Source organism: Budorcas taxicolor, chromosome 10 (assembly GCF_023091745.1).
Source record: "Budorcas taxicolor isolate Tak-1 chromosome 10, Takin1.1, whole genome shotgun sequence".
NCBI lineage: Eukaryota > Metazoa > Chordata > Mammalia > Artiodactyla > Bovidae > Budorcas > Budorcas taxicolor.
In genome coordinates this window covers 74,537,080-74,550,666 of record NC_068919.1, presented here as the reverse complement: position 1 = coordinate 74,550,666, position 13,587 = coordinate 74,537,080, and the positions used below count along the sequence as shown (strand labels likewise).

Sequence of the window (13,587 nt, the reverse complement as noted above, 5' to 3'; positions counted from 1 at the left end):
TCTATGATTCTTTCTAAATCAAGAGATTCAATATCTACTTCTTAGATGCCCACATTCAGCTGATACACTTCTGCTTTAACTGGAGACTTTGTACGAGGCTTCTGCCTTAGAGAGTTACCTGCTAGAGTGAAAGAGGAAACTTGGAAGGAGGTGGTCAGGTGCCCTTGACTCAGCTACCAGCTGCCTGACCCTCACCTGCGAGCCATTGCCTGGCTCTCCCAAGCCCACCCGTCCCTGCCTTGCCTGTGTCCTCCATGGGCTGCTCGCACACCTTTCCTGCCCCTCCCTCCCTGTGGTCTGGCTACTCCCTGGGTCATGGCCCTGTCCATCAGGCTGTCTCGCCCTTGGTTTTCCCCGTAGGCCTACCTTTGCATCCTGCAGGGCCGGGGGCAGGACCTCTGCCAGGTTGTTCCCAGATGTGTTGATATTTGCAATCTGTTGGTACTTTCTCTCCTGCGGCTCCAGCCTTGCTGCAGCTTCCGCGTGAGCACTGTTACACGCCTGCCAGAGTTGTAGCAGGCTCTGGGCCCTCTGCAACTGGTCTGCGACGTCTTGGTTTACCTGAGTCCACCTGTCAGGGCAAAATAAGAAATAGGACCCCCATCCATCTCTTTCTTTGCAGCAAAAGCAAATGTATATTCTATCCGTTAAGCTAACAGCAGATGAATTAACAAGACACTGTTCAATGCCTTTTCAAAATAAATGCTATCATCAGTATATAAACAGAATTCCAACAAAATTCCAAGTTAGGATACTTCACTGACTTTATAATTCTCAACAAAATCTGCAAAATTTGTGACTGGCAGGAAATATCTATTGTATTATGAACATCTTATAGGCAAAGGTGAGGAAAAGTACCAAACTGTTTACCTGATGAAAATTTCTCCACATGGGAAGGGCTCCTGTTTCAAAAACAGGTCTTTAGATAGGCCTTATTTAAAATGTATTTATGTCAAATTTATTTTCTAATTACAAAAGTAATAGGTTCCTTATATAAAAGTAGAAATGAAAAAAATATACTTTTCTACTTCTCAGCAAAGGGTACTTATTTTCTACTATGTTCTACATTTTCTAACAGTTTACTGTTTTGTAGACATATGTTTTGTTATAGGACTAATTTCTTTGTGAATTGAGAGAAAAAAATGGCAGATATTACCTGGTACTTGATAATATTTTGTTCTTTAGAGGAACGTTAATTTCTGTATATTCTCTTACTACTTAGGCTGATTTGCAGCAGAAAGTTACTTACTTGGTGCAAACTGATCTTAATCATATGAGAAAATTGTTCCCAAGTGTACCCTTCAAAGGATGCTAGCACACTTTCTATGAGGGCAGGCAGCAGTGGAGTACTCAGGCCCCAGATTTACATAGCTGGTCTCCATGAGGACCAGGCTAAAAAATAAAATCACCTTTGGATTCCAGGTGAACATAACTAGAGCTGTTGATTAAACCTAGTTAGATATCTCACTTTTAGAGTAGATACCACCAAATTATGCTGCTGCTGCTAAGTCGCTGCAGTTGTGTTCAACTCTGTGCAACCCCATAGATGGCAGCCCACCAGGCTTCTCTGTCCCTGGGATTCTCCAGGCAAGAACACTGGAGTCGGTTGCCATTTCCTTCTCCAATGCATGCATGCATGCTAAGTCGCTTTAGTCGTGTCAGATTCTGTGTGACCCTATGGACAGCAGCCCACCAGGCTCCTCTGTCCATGGGATTCTCTAGGCAAGAATACTGGAGTGGGTTGCTATTTCCTTCTCCAAATTATGAACAATGGCAAATAATAAAAGTATTCTTGCATCCATGAAAATTAGCTAATTTTGTGGGGCTGGCACATTCATTGGCTGTATGAAATTTTTTGGATCTCAGATGTACTGTCAAACTGTTAAAAAAACTAAAAATCATAATAAGAAAAACATTTTCTGTAATACATTTTTCATTTTATCAAAATTGAAAAGTTAAAAAAAAGGTAGAAATTAAAAATTTGTTTTTAATCCATAATATGGACTGTAACATTTTGCCTTCCTTTCCTACTTAAAAAATTTTTGCCATGTTATTAATAAAAAAATAAGCCTAATTTTAAATGGATGTACATAATGGTCTATAAATGGTCTGTTTTTTAATTGCCAAATTCCAATTTAGTATGAATATTGAAGTAATTTTCAATTTTTCCTTCCAAATATAACACTCAGATACAACTTTATTCAAAGGTTTTTTTTTCTGTATTTAAAGATATTGGTTTTACACTAGATTTTTTAAAGAGAATGATTGGGTCAAAGAATATAAATATGTAAATATTTTTAAGGTTATAGGTATATGTTCAAGCTGCTTTCTGAAAACATTATAACATTTACATTCTCACCCGAAGCAAGTGAGAATGATTGTTTGGCAATATCAGTGACCCTACTAAATGGGTGGAAAAGGTGAAAAATGGCATAATTGCTTTACTTTTATGTATGTCACAAATTTTCTCAAAACCATCTATTTTAAAAGTACGATTTCATCAATTATAAGTACAACATATGCTCATAACCCTCCACAAAACATGTATGTTTAAATCTATCCACTCCTATATTGAGATTATCTACCTATCTACCTAGCTTCCCTGGTGGCTCAGAGGTTAAAGCGTCTGCCCCCAGTGCGGGAGACCTGGGTTTGATCCCTGGGTCGGGAAGATCCCTTGGAGAAGAAAATGGCAATCCACTCCAGTACTCTTGCCTGGAGAATCCCATGGACGGAGAAGCCTAGTAGGTTACAGTCCACGGGGTCGCAAAGAGTCGGACACGTCTGAGCGACTTCACCTTCACCTATCTACCCAACTATCTATGCAGAGGAAGTAAAAAAAAAAGATCACCTGATATCTCAGTAGTCTAGAGATAACTACTGTTGGCATTTCAGTGCCATTTTCCTCAGTCTTTTTTCAATACGACTGCTGATATATTCTTGTATTAACAATTGAATGAGTCTGTGCAGTGGTGACAACCCAACCCCTTTAATAGCAACCTGCACCACCGTCAAATGTTTTGAGGGTGGTCCCAATACTGTATGTGAAATCAGATACGTGTCTGCGTTCCTCTTTACCCTCCTTTCTCCCCCTCCTTCCACTAAAGACTGGATCAAGAGCTCAGGACACCACTGCAGGTGCGTAAATGTGGTGTCGCTTATTCAACACTTGTTCCAAGTTGGTTCATTGGAGAGGCTGAATGGGCATGGAGGAAGGACGGAGAAGATCACTGAGGGTGGCTTAATCTCATCAACACTGTCTGGTGCAAATCAGCTTTGAGCCAACTTTCATACCCCATACAGCAAAAGCCTCATAAATTAAGCAGGGCCACCCTCCTTAGAGGGAGCTTTCAATCATAAGCAAGTCATCAAAGAATCCCTCTGAGTCTCACAAATATCTCCTGAGAGGTACTCTAACATCCACTTTCTTCCACCTTATAATGTTCCCGGTAAGACAGGTTGCCCTTCTGGCCACCCCTCAGTCCATTTCTGCCTGCTTTTTTAGTGCCTGTGAGGATCACATTAGGCATTTAGCCTCTATCCACTGAAAGTGGCTATACTTGGGCTGTACTTATTTCTAGACTGATTATACCAAACACTTGTACAAGGCAAGTACAATAGCCTTCACAACACCAAATCTTACATGAACTAGATCCTTCCAAGCAGAAGAGACCAGAATAGTATGAAACCAGTTACCTCAGATGATTTAGAAGGCTTAAATGAAAAAATCTTATTTATCTTTTTTAAGAAGATAAAAAAAACCTGCTCTATCATTCCAGTTGCATCTTGAAGCGTACCTTGTGTGAGTATTTTGGCATTTCTCTTGAATTATTTCAGCAACCGAGGGGCAGTACTCTTTGAGTTTTCTAATCACCTCCTGGAGTTTCTTCCAACTTCCTTCACTACTCTCAGCTTCGTCTTGAAGAGTCTAGGAGGACAAAGCAGGTATGTCAGCTTCAGAATGAACTGGCCTCATCCAGAGACACTTGCCACTATATCACAATAATATTAACACTCAAACCTTAATAGGACAGCCGTAAATTATTAGAAATATGAAGAAGAAAACCAAGGAGGTATTCTTTCATTTGAGGCTAGAACTTAAAATTGTACACTTAAAAAAAAAAAACCAACACTCCCAAATCAAAATCTTTAAATTGTGAAATAATATGAACGTGAAAGATGAAGAAAAATTCACAATATGTATTTACAAAGTTTCAGACATTGGGTTCATGTAACTCATTTTGAAATTACAAGTTATACTTTTGATGCTGCTGTTTAAAATATTGTTTCATGTTTCTCTGTGGAAAACATAACAGCAACTGTGTCACATCTATGCTTTCTTCCACTGGAGATTTTCTGCCAATAATGCACTGTGCCAAGATCTGGTTAATTTACCTGAAGGTTCTGCACCTGGCATCTTAAGGCCTCTAACGATAAAACCACAGGCTTGCTGTGTTCCATGTAGTACCAGAATCGGATTGTCATCATATTCACTTCATCATAGAGTTTATCATAGATTTTCCACTCCTGTAAAACAGACTGCATGGAGGTCTTGAGCTCATTGACCTATACAAAAAAGTAGAAACACATTTAGGAAATCATCAACAAGAAGCTCGCTCAACTCTTTTTTCCTCTTCTAAGGACTCTACCACTGTATCCAAGTTAGGTATTTTAATTTCAGAGTGGAGCTTTGATGATTCACTGAAGGTGGTTAAGTGAACAAGAAATATCAAAGGTTAAGTTTGAGAATGCTGCTGCTGCTGCTGCTGCTAAGTCACTTCAGTCGTGTCCGACTCTGTGTGACCCCATAGACGGCAGCCCACCAGGCTCCGCCGTCCCTGGGATTCTCCAGGCAAGAACACTGGAGTGGGTTGCCATTTCCTTCTCCAATGCATGAAAGTGAAAAGTGAAAGTGAAGTCGCTCAGTGGTGTCCGATGAGTAGCAACCCCATGGACTGCAGCCTACCAGGCTCCTCCGTCGGATAGGTGAATGGAAAAGAGCTCTGAGACCAGAAGGATCAACATGGAGAGAGTTCAGCCTCCAGAGAGGCAGACCAGGGAAAAAACACTGAGTGAGGAATCAGAATCTGAGATTTCACGTTTCGGTGACACCCTGTTGGGCAAGGTATTTAATCCTTAAGTCTGCTTTTTCATCCACAGAACAGATAAAAGAAAACATAAAGAAAGAAGCAGTATTTGTGAAAATGCTCTGCAAACTATAAAGCATTATAAATGTAAAGGGTTCCCTGGGTTAACTGGCACTTAAGTCTGGTTACTCCTGCAGAGCAGGTATAAATTAAAGGGGAACATGCTTGGCCAAAATGATGAGCAAGTGCAAAGTGGGAGGAGATGCAATGGTGGCTGTATTTTATCCTTCAATGTATTTTGGTAATTATGAAAAGTTGAAATTTGAAGCATTTAAATGATTCCTGACACAACTGAGAATTGTGTAAGTGTAAAAGTTTTTATGTATTATGTAGAGAAGAACACTTATATCGCAACAATAAAAAGACAACCAAGTAAAAAATAGGCAAGGGATTGAATAGACATCTCTCTAAAGAATATACACAAATGACCAACAAGCATATGAAAAGACACACAACATTCACAATCATTAGAGAAATATAAATCAAAACCACAAGATACCACTTCACAGCCATTAGAAGGGCTATCCTCAAAGTTCGATAAAAACTAATGTTGGAGAGACCAGGGAAAAATTGGAACCCTCATACGTTGCAATGAAAACATAAAGGTGTGCAGCCTCTATGGAAACATTTGCCAGTCCCTCAGAAAGTTAAATGCTGTATAGAGTTACCATATGACCCACTGATTCTACTCTTAGGTATATACCCAAGAGAACTGAAAGCATACATTTGTGGAAAAAACCTACACACAGTCTCAGCAGTGTAGGAGGTTTCAATGTCTTCATCTCCATGTCAACACTTGTTATTCCATCCTTTTATTATAGGTATCCTTCTGTAGGCTGAAGCATTTTGAGGGTAAGAACCATTTATTTTCTTGTTTATCACTGTACCCTTGGCAGTGAGCATAGCGCCTCACAAAAGATATGTTAACAAATGACTCACAGAAGATATGTTAAGCTCATCCCTACTTTCCTGCCTGAGTTCTGGGGGAGGAATGAGGCTGAAGGTTACCTATGGACTTCATTTATACAGGTTACTCCCAATTCTCTCTTGAAACAAATGCTTGAAAGTAGATTTCAGTAAATGATGAATAATCCACAATAAGGACTCTGGGAAACAAGGACACACTTATAATAGGCTACTGTTTACAGTCTCTCCCTCCAATTGTAGGGAGATGTCAAAGGTGAAGAGTCTGAGGATGACTGTCCTTTTTCTCTTGGTGTTCTTCTCCTGGAAGGGGTAAATGAGACTTTGACATGCCTTTGATACAATCAGCAGATGCCGTCCACACTCTTCTATGCTTTCTCTTCACCACATGCCATTTCTCCCCACCTCTGGAGCTTCTCCTATGCTGACCATGTTTCCAGCTTAACGGAGGCTACATGGGACAGAACCACACCCCACCACCCCTGGGGTATCTCCCTGAGAGTGGGCAATCTGAGCTGCTTCTTCATGGCTGTTTCTGTATATCTGACCAGCAGACAATGCCAGCTGCTCTGTAGGGTTTGCGGGGTAGGCTGGAGACACTTTTGAGTGTATTCGTGTGTTAGACAAAACAAAGATAACCAAGTGAACTTCAAGCTTGCCAAAGATGTGGGAATTTGGTGATTTTGCCTCTAATTATCCAGTGAAGGGGGAAAAAAAAAGAGATTTAAAATATGTTTCTGTACTTCACTTCAGTATTTTTCTCAGCAATTTTTCAGGTTTTGGTATAAAGCAAGTATTTACCAATAACAAATAAGATAAAAGAAGGATATCTGAAAAGAAATGGTACACTTTGAATGAATTCTAGTACCTGATTCATAACATTGTTTCTCTTTTGAAATAGTTCATCAATTTTGGATGCTGTGTCTTCCAACAATGGCACTGTCCCACTCTCCAAAGTCAGGTAATTTTGTCTCAACTCATCCAGTGCTTTGGATTTAATTGCAAGTTGATTTTCTATATCCTGGAAAGGCCGGAGGGAAAAGGTTTTCATATGTGCAATATTAATTAATTGCACATTAATTAATTAATGTGCAATTAATTTCATATGTGCAATAAAATAATTAATAAGGGTAAGAGGAGTTTGCACTTTTCAAGTAAAAATGCCATTAGAATATATAATAACATTACACAAAAGACATTTTAATCATATGCCACTCAATTTTTACAATGAAATTTTACAATATGAATTTACACAATTACAGGATGAATTTTTACAAATATTTCCATTATTATGTGGCTCTAGACTTTAGAAGAGTCTAGGTAGCAAGCCCTTATCACCATGGAATGGGAGAAAGAGTCTAGGAGATATAGTCTCCATTCCATATCTGCCCTGTACTGACTGTTGGACCAAGCATAAAGTCATCAAACCCCCAACCTGCATTTTCTCATCTGGAAAATAGTGATGACATCCCAGGCACGAATAACTTAGAACTCCAGTGAAACCAGGGTGGCCTGTTGGGGGTGCTGCAGGACTGAGTTTCCAGTCAGGAGTTGTATGTGAGGAAATGGCAACCTGTTTCAGAATTCTTGACTGGAAAATCTCATGGACAGAGGAGCCTGGCAGGCTACCATCCATGGGGTCGCAAAAGAGTCCAAGATGACAGCGACTGAACAACGGCAAACAACAAAGGGGAAATGGCTAGTGGGTAGTCGGAAACAGGATAGACCATCTGAAAATGAACACCGCCATACGGTGGTGTTGCCACCCATATTCTGTCGAGTATCATTTTGTAACCTTCTAAGTAGAATTCGGGTCTGAGCTGACTTTCCACCCAACAGTGAGGAGGGTCATGTCTTCGTGTAGGCGGTGCAGAAGCCGAGGACCCTGGGGACAGCTCCCAAGAGGAGTGACACAATCAGGGCAGGGGGGAGGAAGGGTGCGGGGCCATAAAGACTGAGTGCCCTGGAGAATGATGACTGAATGAAAAAAGGGCACAGCCAACACGCTCCAGTCCAGATGGGACTTAGACAGGGTCTCCAAGGGAAAAGCACCCCTTTTAGAACACATTACACAGTAGGCAAAAGAAAACCATTTTCCTCTGAAGAAACAGAAGGAAATAATAAAAATCACGGAGACAGAATAATTTTGTAAACAGTAGATAAATTAATAAAAACACAAATATTGGAAAACGTCTAAATCAAAATTCCCTTGCAACTTTTTTTTTTTTTTTTAAATTTTGGCCACACCATGCGGCTTGTGGGATCTCAGTTCTCCTACCAGGGAGTCAACCCAGGCCACAGCAGAGAAAGCACCAAATCCCAACCACCCAACCACTGGACTGCGAGGGAACTCCCAACATTTTCTTCTTAAGAATAACATTCAAATCTCCTAAGAACCACAATAACCATGAAAAAACCTTTTTCTGCTCATCAAAAAAAAAGCATTTTGCAATTCTGTAAATCACATGGACATGTCTCCATTTTATATAAGAAAGTAAGGACCTGGGGGTTGGAGGAGAACCCTGAGAACTGCAGCAGCTTGAGTTGCTCCCTGGGGTAGAAGTGGTAGCTACCGGCCCGAGCTATGCACCTTCTCACCTGACAATCCAAAAGCGTCTTCTGTACCGAGATCACACTTTCAGGTTTTTGTAAAGTTTTCAGTCTCTCCTCTTGGGCCTCCATCCAGTTGTTCAGAATCTGTATTTTGTTTTCATTCTCAGTGATACTTTCCAAAAGTTGTTCTAAATGTTGTATCTACCAGTTATGAATAAGAAAATAAGATTTTCTTATTTTCAACTATGTGCTTTAAAATGTGAATGTCATGACATTTTTAAGAGGATACTTTTGTTTCTTCTCATATTTCTAACATTTTGCATAAGATTTCCCAATAATTTTTGGAGTAAAGATTCCTATAAACCAGGAAATAATAATTATAATCTCCTTTTTAAAAAAATCTGACATTTGAAATGAAAACTAACCTGAGAAGAATACTGGCTGTTCTGGAGTGCCACAGTATCTTTGGGAAACAGACTCACGTTGCTAACACTCAATATTTTTTCACTGCATCATCTATTGATATATGCAAAGCTTAAGAAAATGTTCTTTTTTCCAGACTCTCTTTATTAGACTCACTTAAAAACTGTCAGTATAAAGAATATCACAAACAATGCATCAACTTAATAAAGTAGTATTTTTTCAGTCTGTGATTCTTCTCATTTCTAACGCTCACAATGTTTGTGAGGTTACAATCACAGTACTTATGAAGTTTAATACTCCTTTTCATATGTCACAGGCACATGCTGTGGCATGACTTGCATTCACTTAAAAGGCTGCCCGATATCTCATCATATGGATACCATATGATTAATTATTAATATTTCTCTCAAGTTGGAAATTCAAGTAGTCTACATTTTTTCACCAGAATAAGTAATGCTGAACACTCTGTGCACGTATCTGTTCCTTTTCGAAGGACTATCTACTTTAGATAAATGTATAAGTGGATTGCCATTTTAAGAAGTAAGATGATTATCATGGTTCTTGAAATTTTCTGAAGGCTTTCCAAAAAGGTATTGGAGCCATTATCTGCAATGCACGCATGCGAAAGCTTTGGGCTTCTATCTTTATCTTGTTCTAGTTTAGTAAGCGTATAATGTTATTAATGTTTATTTCAGTTGTCAAAGCTGTAACCTTTCCATGTTTATTTGCTAATTATAATTTTCTCTTCTGTAAATTATCTGTTCATGTTCTTTGTTCATTCATGTACTTAAACTTAATTGTATAAATCTATTTGTATGCATTTTGTACACAACAAAGAAATCAACCAATTTCACTATTATATATAATATTAAATATTTTCCCAAGAGTAGGTTTCCTTAGTCTTTTTAGTCATGGAATAAAAATCTAACAATAAGTCATATACATTTTTCTTCCTTTTTATAGTCCTTCTAAATCTGAAATAGCTTTGCTGCTTTTGAATATCTACTTTCAAAGAAAATGTCAAAACCTCTGACCATTTAGTAGCCTCATGCAATACCTGACATCTTCCTAAATAACATGTCTTCTCTTTACTTGCCTAATTCAATTTCCCACTCTTAAATGCACCAATGGAGAATGCTGAAGCTCTGGATTTAAAAGGGGCTAGAATTGAGATGATTCTTAGGTTTGACTGTAAGTTAACCACACAAATGTCCATTTATTTATTTATTTTCAGTTTATTTCTTTATTTTTGGCCACTCTGTACAGCATGCAAGATTTTAATTCCCTGACAAGGGACTGGATCTGCACTCCTTGCAGTAGAAGCACAGACTCGTAACCACTGGACCACTAGGGAAGACTCATAAATGTCTTTTTAAATTTTTCAGAAAGTGGAATTTTGCGAAGGCCAAATCATATATCAAACTATGACCATGAGCTCACCTTGCCATTCAGGGCTCCATGGACCCGCTGCCACTGGCGGTTCATCTCTCCCAGGTGCTCTGCAAACTCTGTTCTCTCATAGCGCTTACTTTCTACATCACAGGTGCTTAACTGAAGTAATGACTGGTTTACAAAGTCAACTATCCATTGTTTATAGTCCATTTCCATTCTAAGCTCCTAAAACAAAGAAAACAAAATTAAACCACCAACGTCCGAACTGAAATAGGTTAGAGGAACTGGACCTCCCCTTTGTTGTGCTGTAGGGGACCCCAGGCTGCCACTGGGTCAATCCAGCGGTACCTGTCCGGACTTACATTTTACCCCTCCCCAACCCCACCAGGTGTCTGCTTTGAGTGGAGAGCCTTATTGGGAATTACACGTTTCTGGAACAGAGAGACTCATGGCTTTCAGACAGACTGAAAAATCAAAGATGGCACCATGAATGGTAGTAGAATCATAGGAACCAAAATCAAGACCAAATATCTGCCAAGGGGTTCCTGTAAGAGGTTTCCTGAGAGCTACATTGGAATTCAGAGTCATTCTGTAGGCTCATGGAAATGACCAGGTGGGAAGCCTGAAATTAAAACTCTCAGAAAACCCAGGACACCTTTAAGGAACTGTGCCAGTTTAGGCAGCTTCTCTGTTCCCCTGGGGACTGTCTCGGAAGCCTCCAAGTTTGGATGACTTTTAAGTTCCAGAGCAATCCTAAACCCTCCTAGGGCCAAGCATGTTTCTTTCAAGACTAATACTTGTTGGGTTTATCCTGGCAAGTTCGAGCACCTCCTTTGGAGACATCTAGGGGGAAAACCAAGTTATGTGCTAGGTTGCTAGGGCCTGTGAGAAAAACACACATAGTCCCTCTACAGATTCTACTACTCACTGAAGTTAGGATGGGATAGGCGTTAAAAAGAAAATCCTTACTAATATCTTGGTTTGTGGTTAAGCCATTCATTTTCTGCCTGTCCTAAGTCACTTCAGTTGTGTCTGACTCTTTGTAGCGCTATGGACTGTAGCCTGCCAGGCTCCTCTGTCACTGGGATTCTTCAGGCAAGAATATTGGAGTGGGTTGCCATTTCCTCCTCCAGGGGATCTTCCTGACCCAAGGATTGAACCCACATCTCCTACATCTCCTGCATTGGCAGGCAGGTTCTTTACCGGACCAGAGGCTAGATCTATTAGCCTATGAGGTCTTAAGAAGCAATGACCAGAGTCTTCATTCATCTCTGTGTTCCTAGTGGCAAACACCTTGCTGGCACACAATAAGTATTTGCATGTGGCTTGTTAACTGTTAGTTAAATCTACTTGAAATTGAATATCACAGAGAAGTCCACATTCCTATCTATTTGTAGAAGGATATCAATTTTTCCTTATGCATTCTCTTATCCAAGGGACATTTACTTAATACCTATTGGATGCCAGGTATTGTGCTAGGTGTGCTGTTTTGGGAAGGTAAAGGAGAAGCTCCTGCTCTCAAGAAGCGAAGTCAAGGTGGGGAGATGGGCAAGTAAGGAAACATTGGGTTGGCCAAAAAGTTCATTCCGGCTTTTCCATAAGATGTGATAGAAAAACTGGAACAAACTTTTTGGCCAACTCAATAATTACAATACCAGGTGATAGGAACTATTGATAGCCACCATGCAGACACCTAATCCTGGAAAGTAAACTGATCTGGCTGGGAGAGTCAGATTTCCAAATGAGGAGACACTTGAACTGACTCTGGAAGGATGACTAGGAAGATTCCCATGGCTAAAAGTGGGACACTAGAATTCCCAGGCCGAAGGTACAGCACATACAAAAACATGAGTGGGAGAGCCCCAGGAGCAGTGGAGGGACCACAAAGGACTTGGTTCAGGCAGAGGTCAGGGTTTACATGGAAAAATGAAGAGATGAGGCTGGAGAGGAAAAGAGAGGCCAGTTGAAATCTCAGATTCTGTACTGTGGTGATGGGAGCTATCAGAAGAATCTGGGCAGGACAAGAGCAAGTATACTAACTTCTCTCTTTAGAATCATCCACCATCCTATTCCCCACCGATAGAATCAGCCTTTCTAAATTATATTCTACATGTCTCTTTGTTCAGTATTTCTTTTCCAACAGACTTGCCTTCTTTATTTCATGAAATGGCTTCTGGCTTTTTTTAGATAATTACCTTGTACTTCTGAAGAAGATTTTTAACTTGAGATGCAGAACTCAGTGAATGCTCGGAGTCTTCATCTTCAGTTTGATGTTCCACATTGTTCATCCAGTCAATCATTTCCATGATTGCTTTACGAGACGGCAATTTCTCCATCTGAAGCTGCAAAAACAAAATGATTTTCATTTAATTACCTGCAGTTAACAAAATGAATCAGGGCATCACTGACGATGATATCTAGTTTGATAAAAGGTCACGCCACATAATTACACAGGTTACTCATGAAAACAAACCCAGCATTCAAGCTCAGAATAAGTGACCTCAAAACAATGACAACGACCTTCACATAAACTAACACAGTGGTGCAGATAAACTGGGAAATAGAGTAATTAAGCCTGATTTCTCTCTTAAGAAAGATCCCACTGGAGGAGAGTCCAGTAATTAAGATCTATATTCAGTGGTGCCAGAGAAAAATAAGGTGGTGTCAATGAAAATTATTGAGTCAGAGAAATGATTTTAAAAGAGTTGTGTGTTAACAAATGGATGCTAATTCAAATGCTGGGTCTTTGAATACTTACCTGGTGAAGTTTTTCTTGAATGTCTGGAAGTTGAGTTATGAGCACTGTCCATTTTTGTTCAAATTGTGCCAAAGAAGCTCTCAGTGTTGCCGTATCAGCTTCCTTCAGGTGAAGGAGTTGGTTCCCAGTACTTAGAACTGCAGTCTTCAAGGAGGACTTTTCATCAACTTCCTTTGAAAACTCCTAAAAGCGAACAGTTTTAAAATTTAGAAACATTTAAGGACTTCCCTGATGGTCCAGAGTCTGCCTGCTAATGCAGGGGACATGGGTTCGATCCCTGGTCTGGAAAGATTCCACATGCTGCAACTTCTGAGCCCATGCACCCTAGAGCCTGTGCTCTGCAACAAGAGAAGCCGCCATAATGAGAAGCCTGCACACCTCAACTAGAGA

General features: G+C 39.9%; 1 protein-coding gene across 1 annotated transcript in view; it reads right to left on the bottom strand.

Annotated features, from left to right (window-relative positions):
• The window catches only part of SYNE2 (spectrin repeat containing nuclear envelope protein 2), a 270,474-nt gene that overhangs the window by 60,441 nt on the left and 196,446 nt on the right, over positions 1-13,587 (bottom strand). The window contains exons 80-87 of the mRNA XM_052647219.1: positions 13,198-13,380; positions 12,635-12,781; positions 10,488-10,664; positions 8,670-8,825; positions 6,940-7,092; positions 4,396-4,566; positions 3,798-3,928; positions 367-571 (exon numbers count right to left, since the gene is read on the bottom strand). Of these exons, the coding sequence (XP_052503179.1) occupies positions 367-571; positions 3,798-3,928; positions 4,396-4,566; positions 6,940-7,092; positions 8,670-8,825; positions 10,488-10,664; positions 12,635-12,781; positions 13,198-13,380 (1,323 nt within the window). The remainder of the gene's footprint in view (positions 1-366; positions 572-3,797; positions 3,929-4,395; positions 4,567-6,939; positions 7,093-8,669; positions 8,826-10,487; positions 10,665-12,634; positions 12,782-13,197; positions 13,381-13,587) is intronic.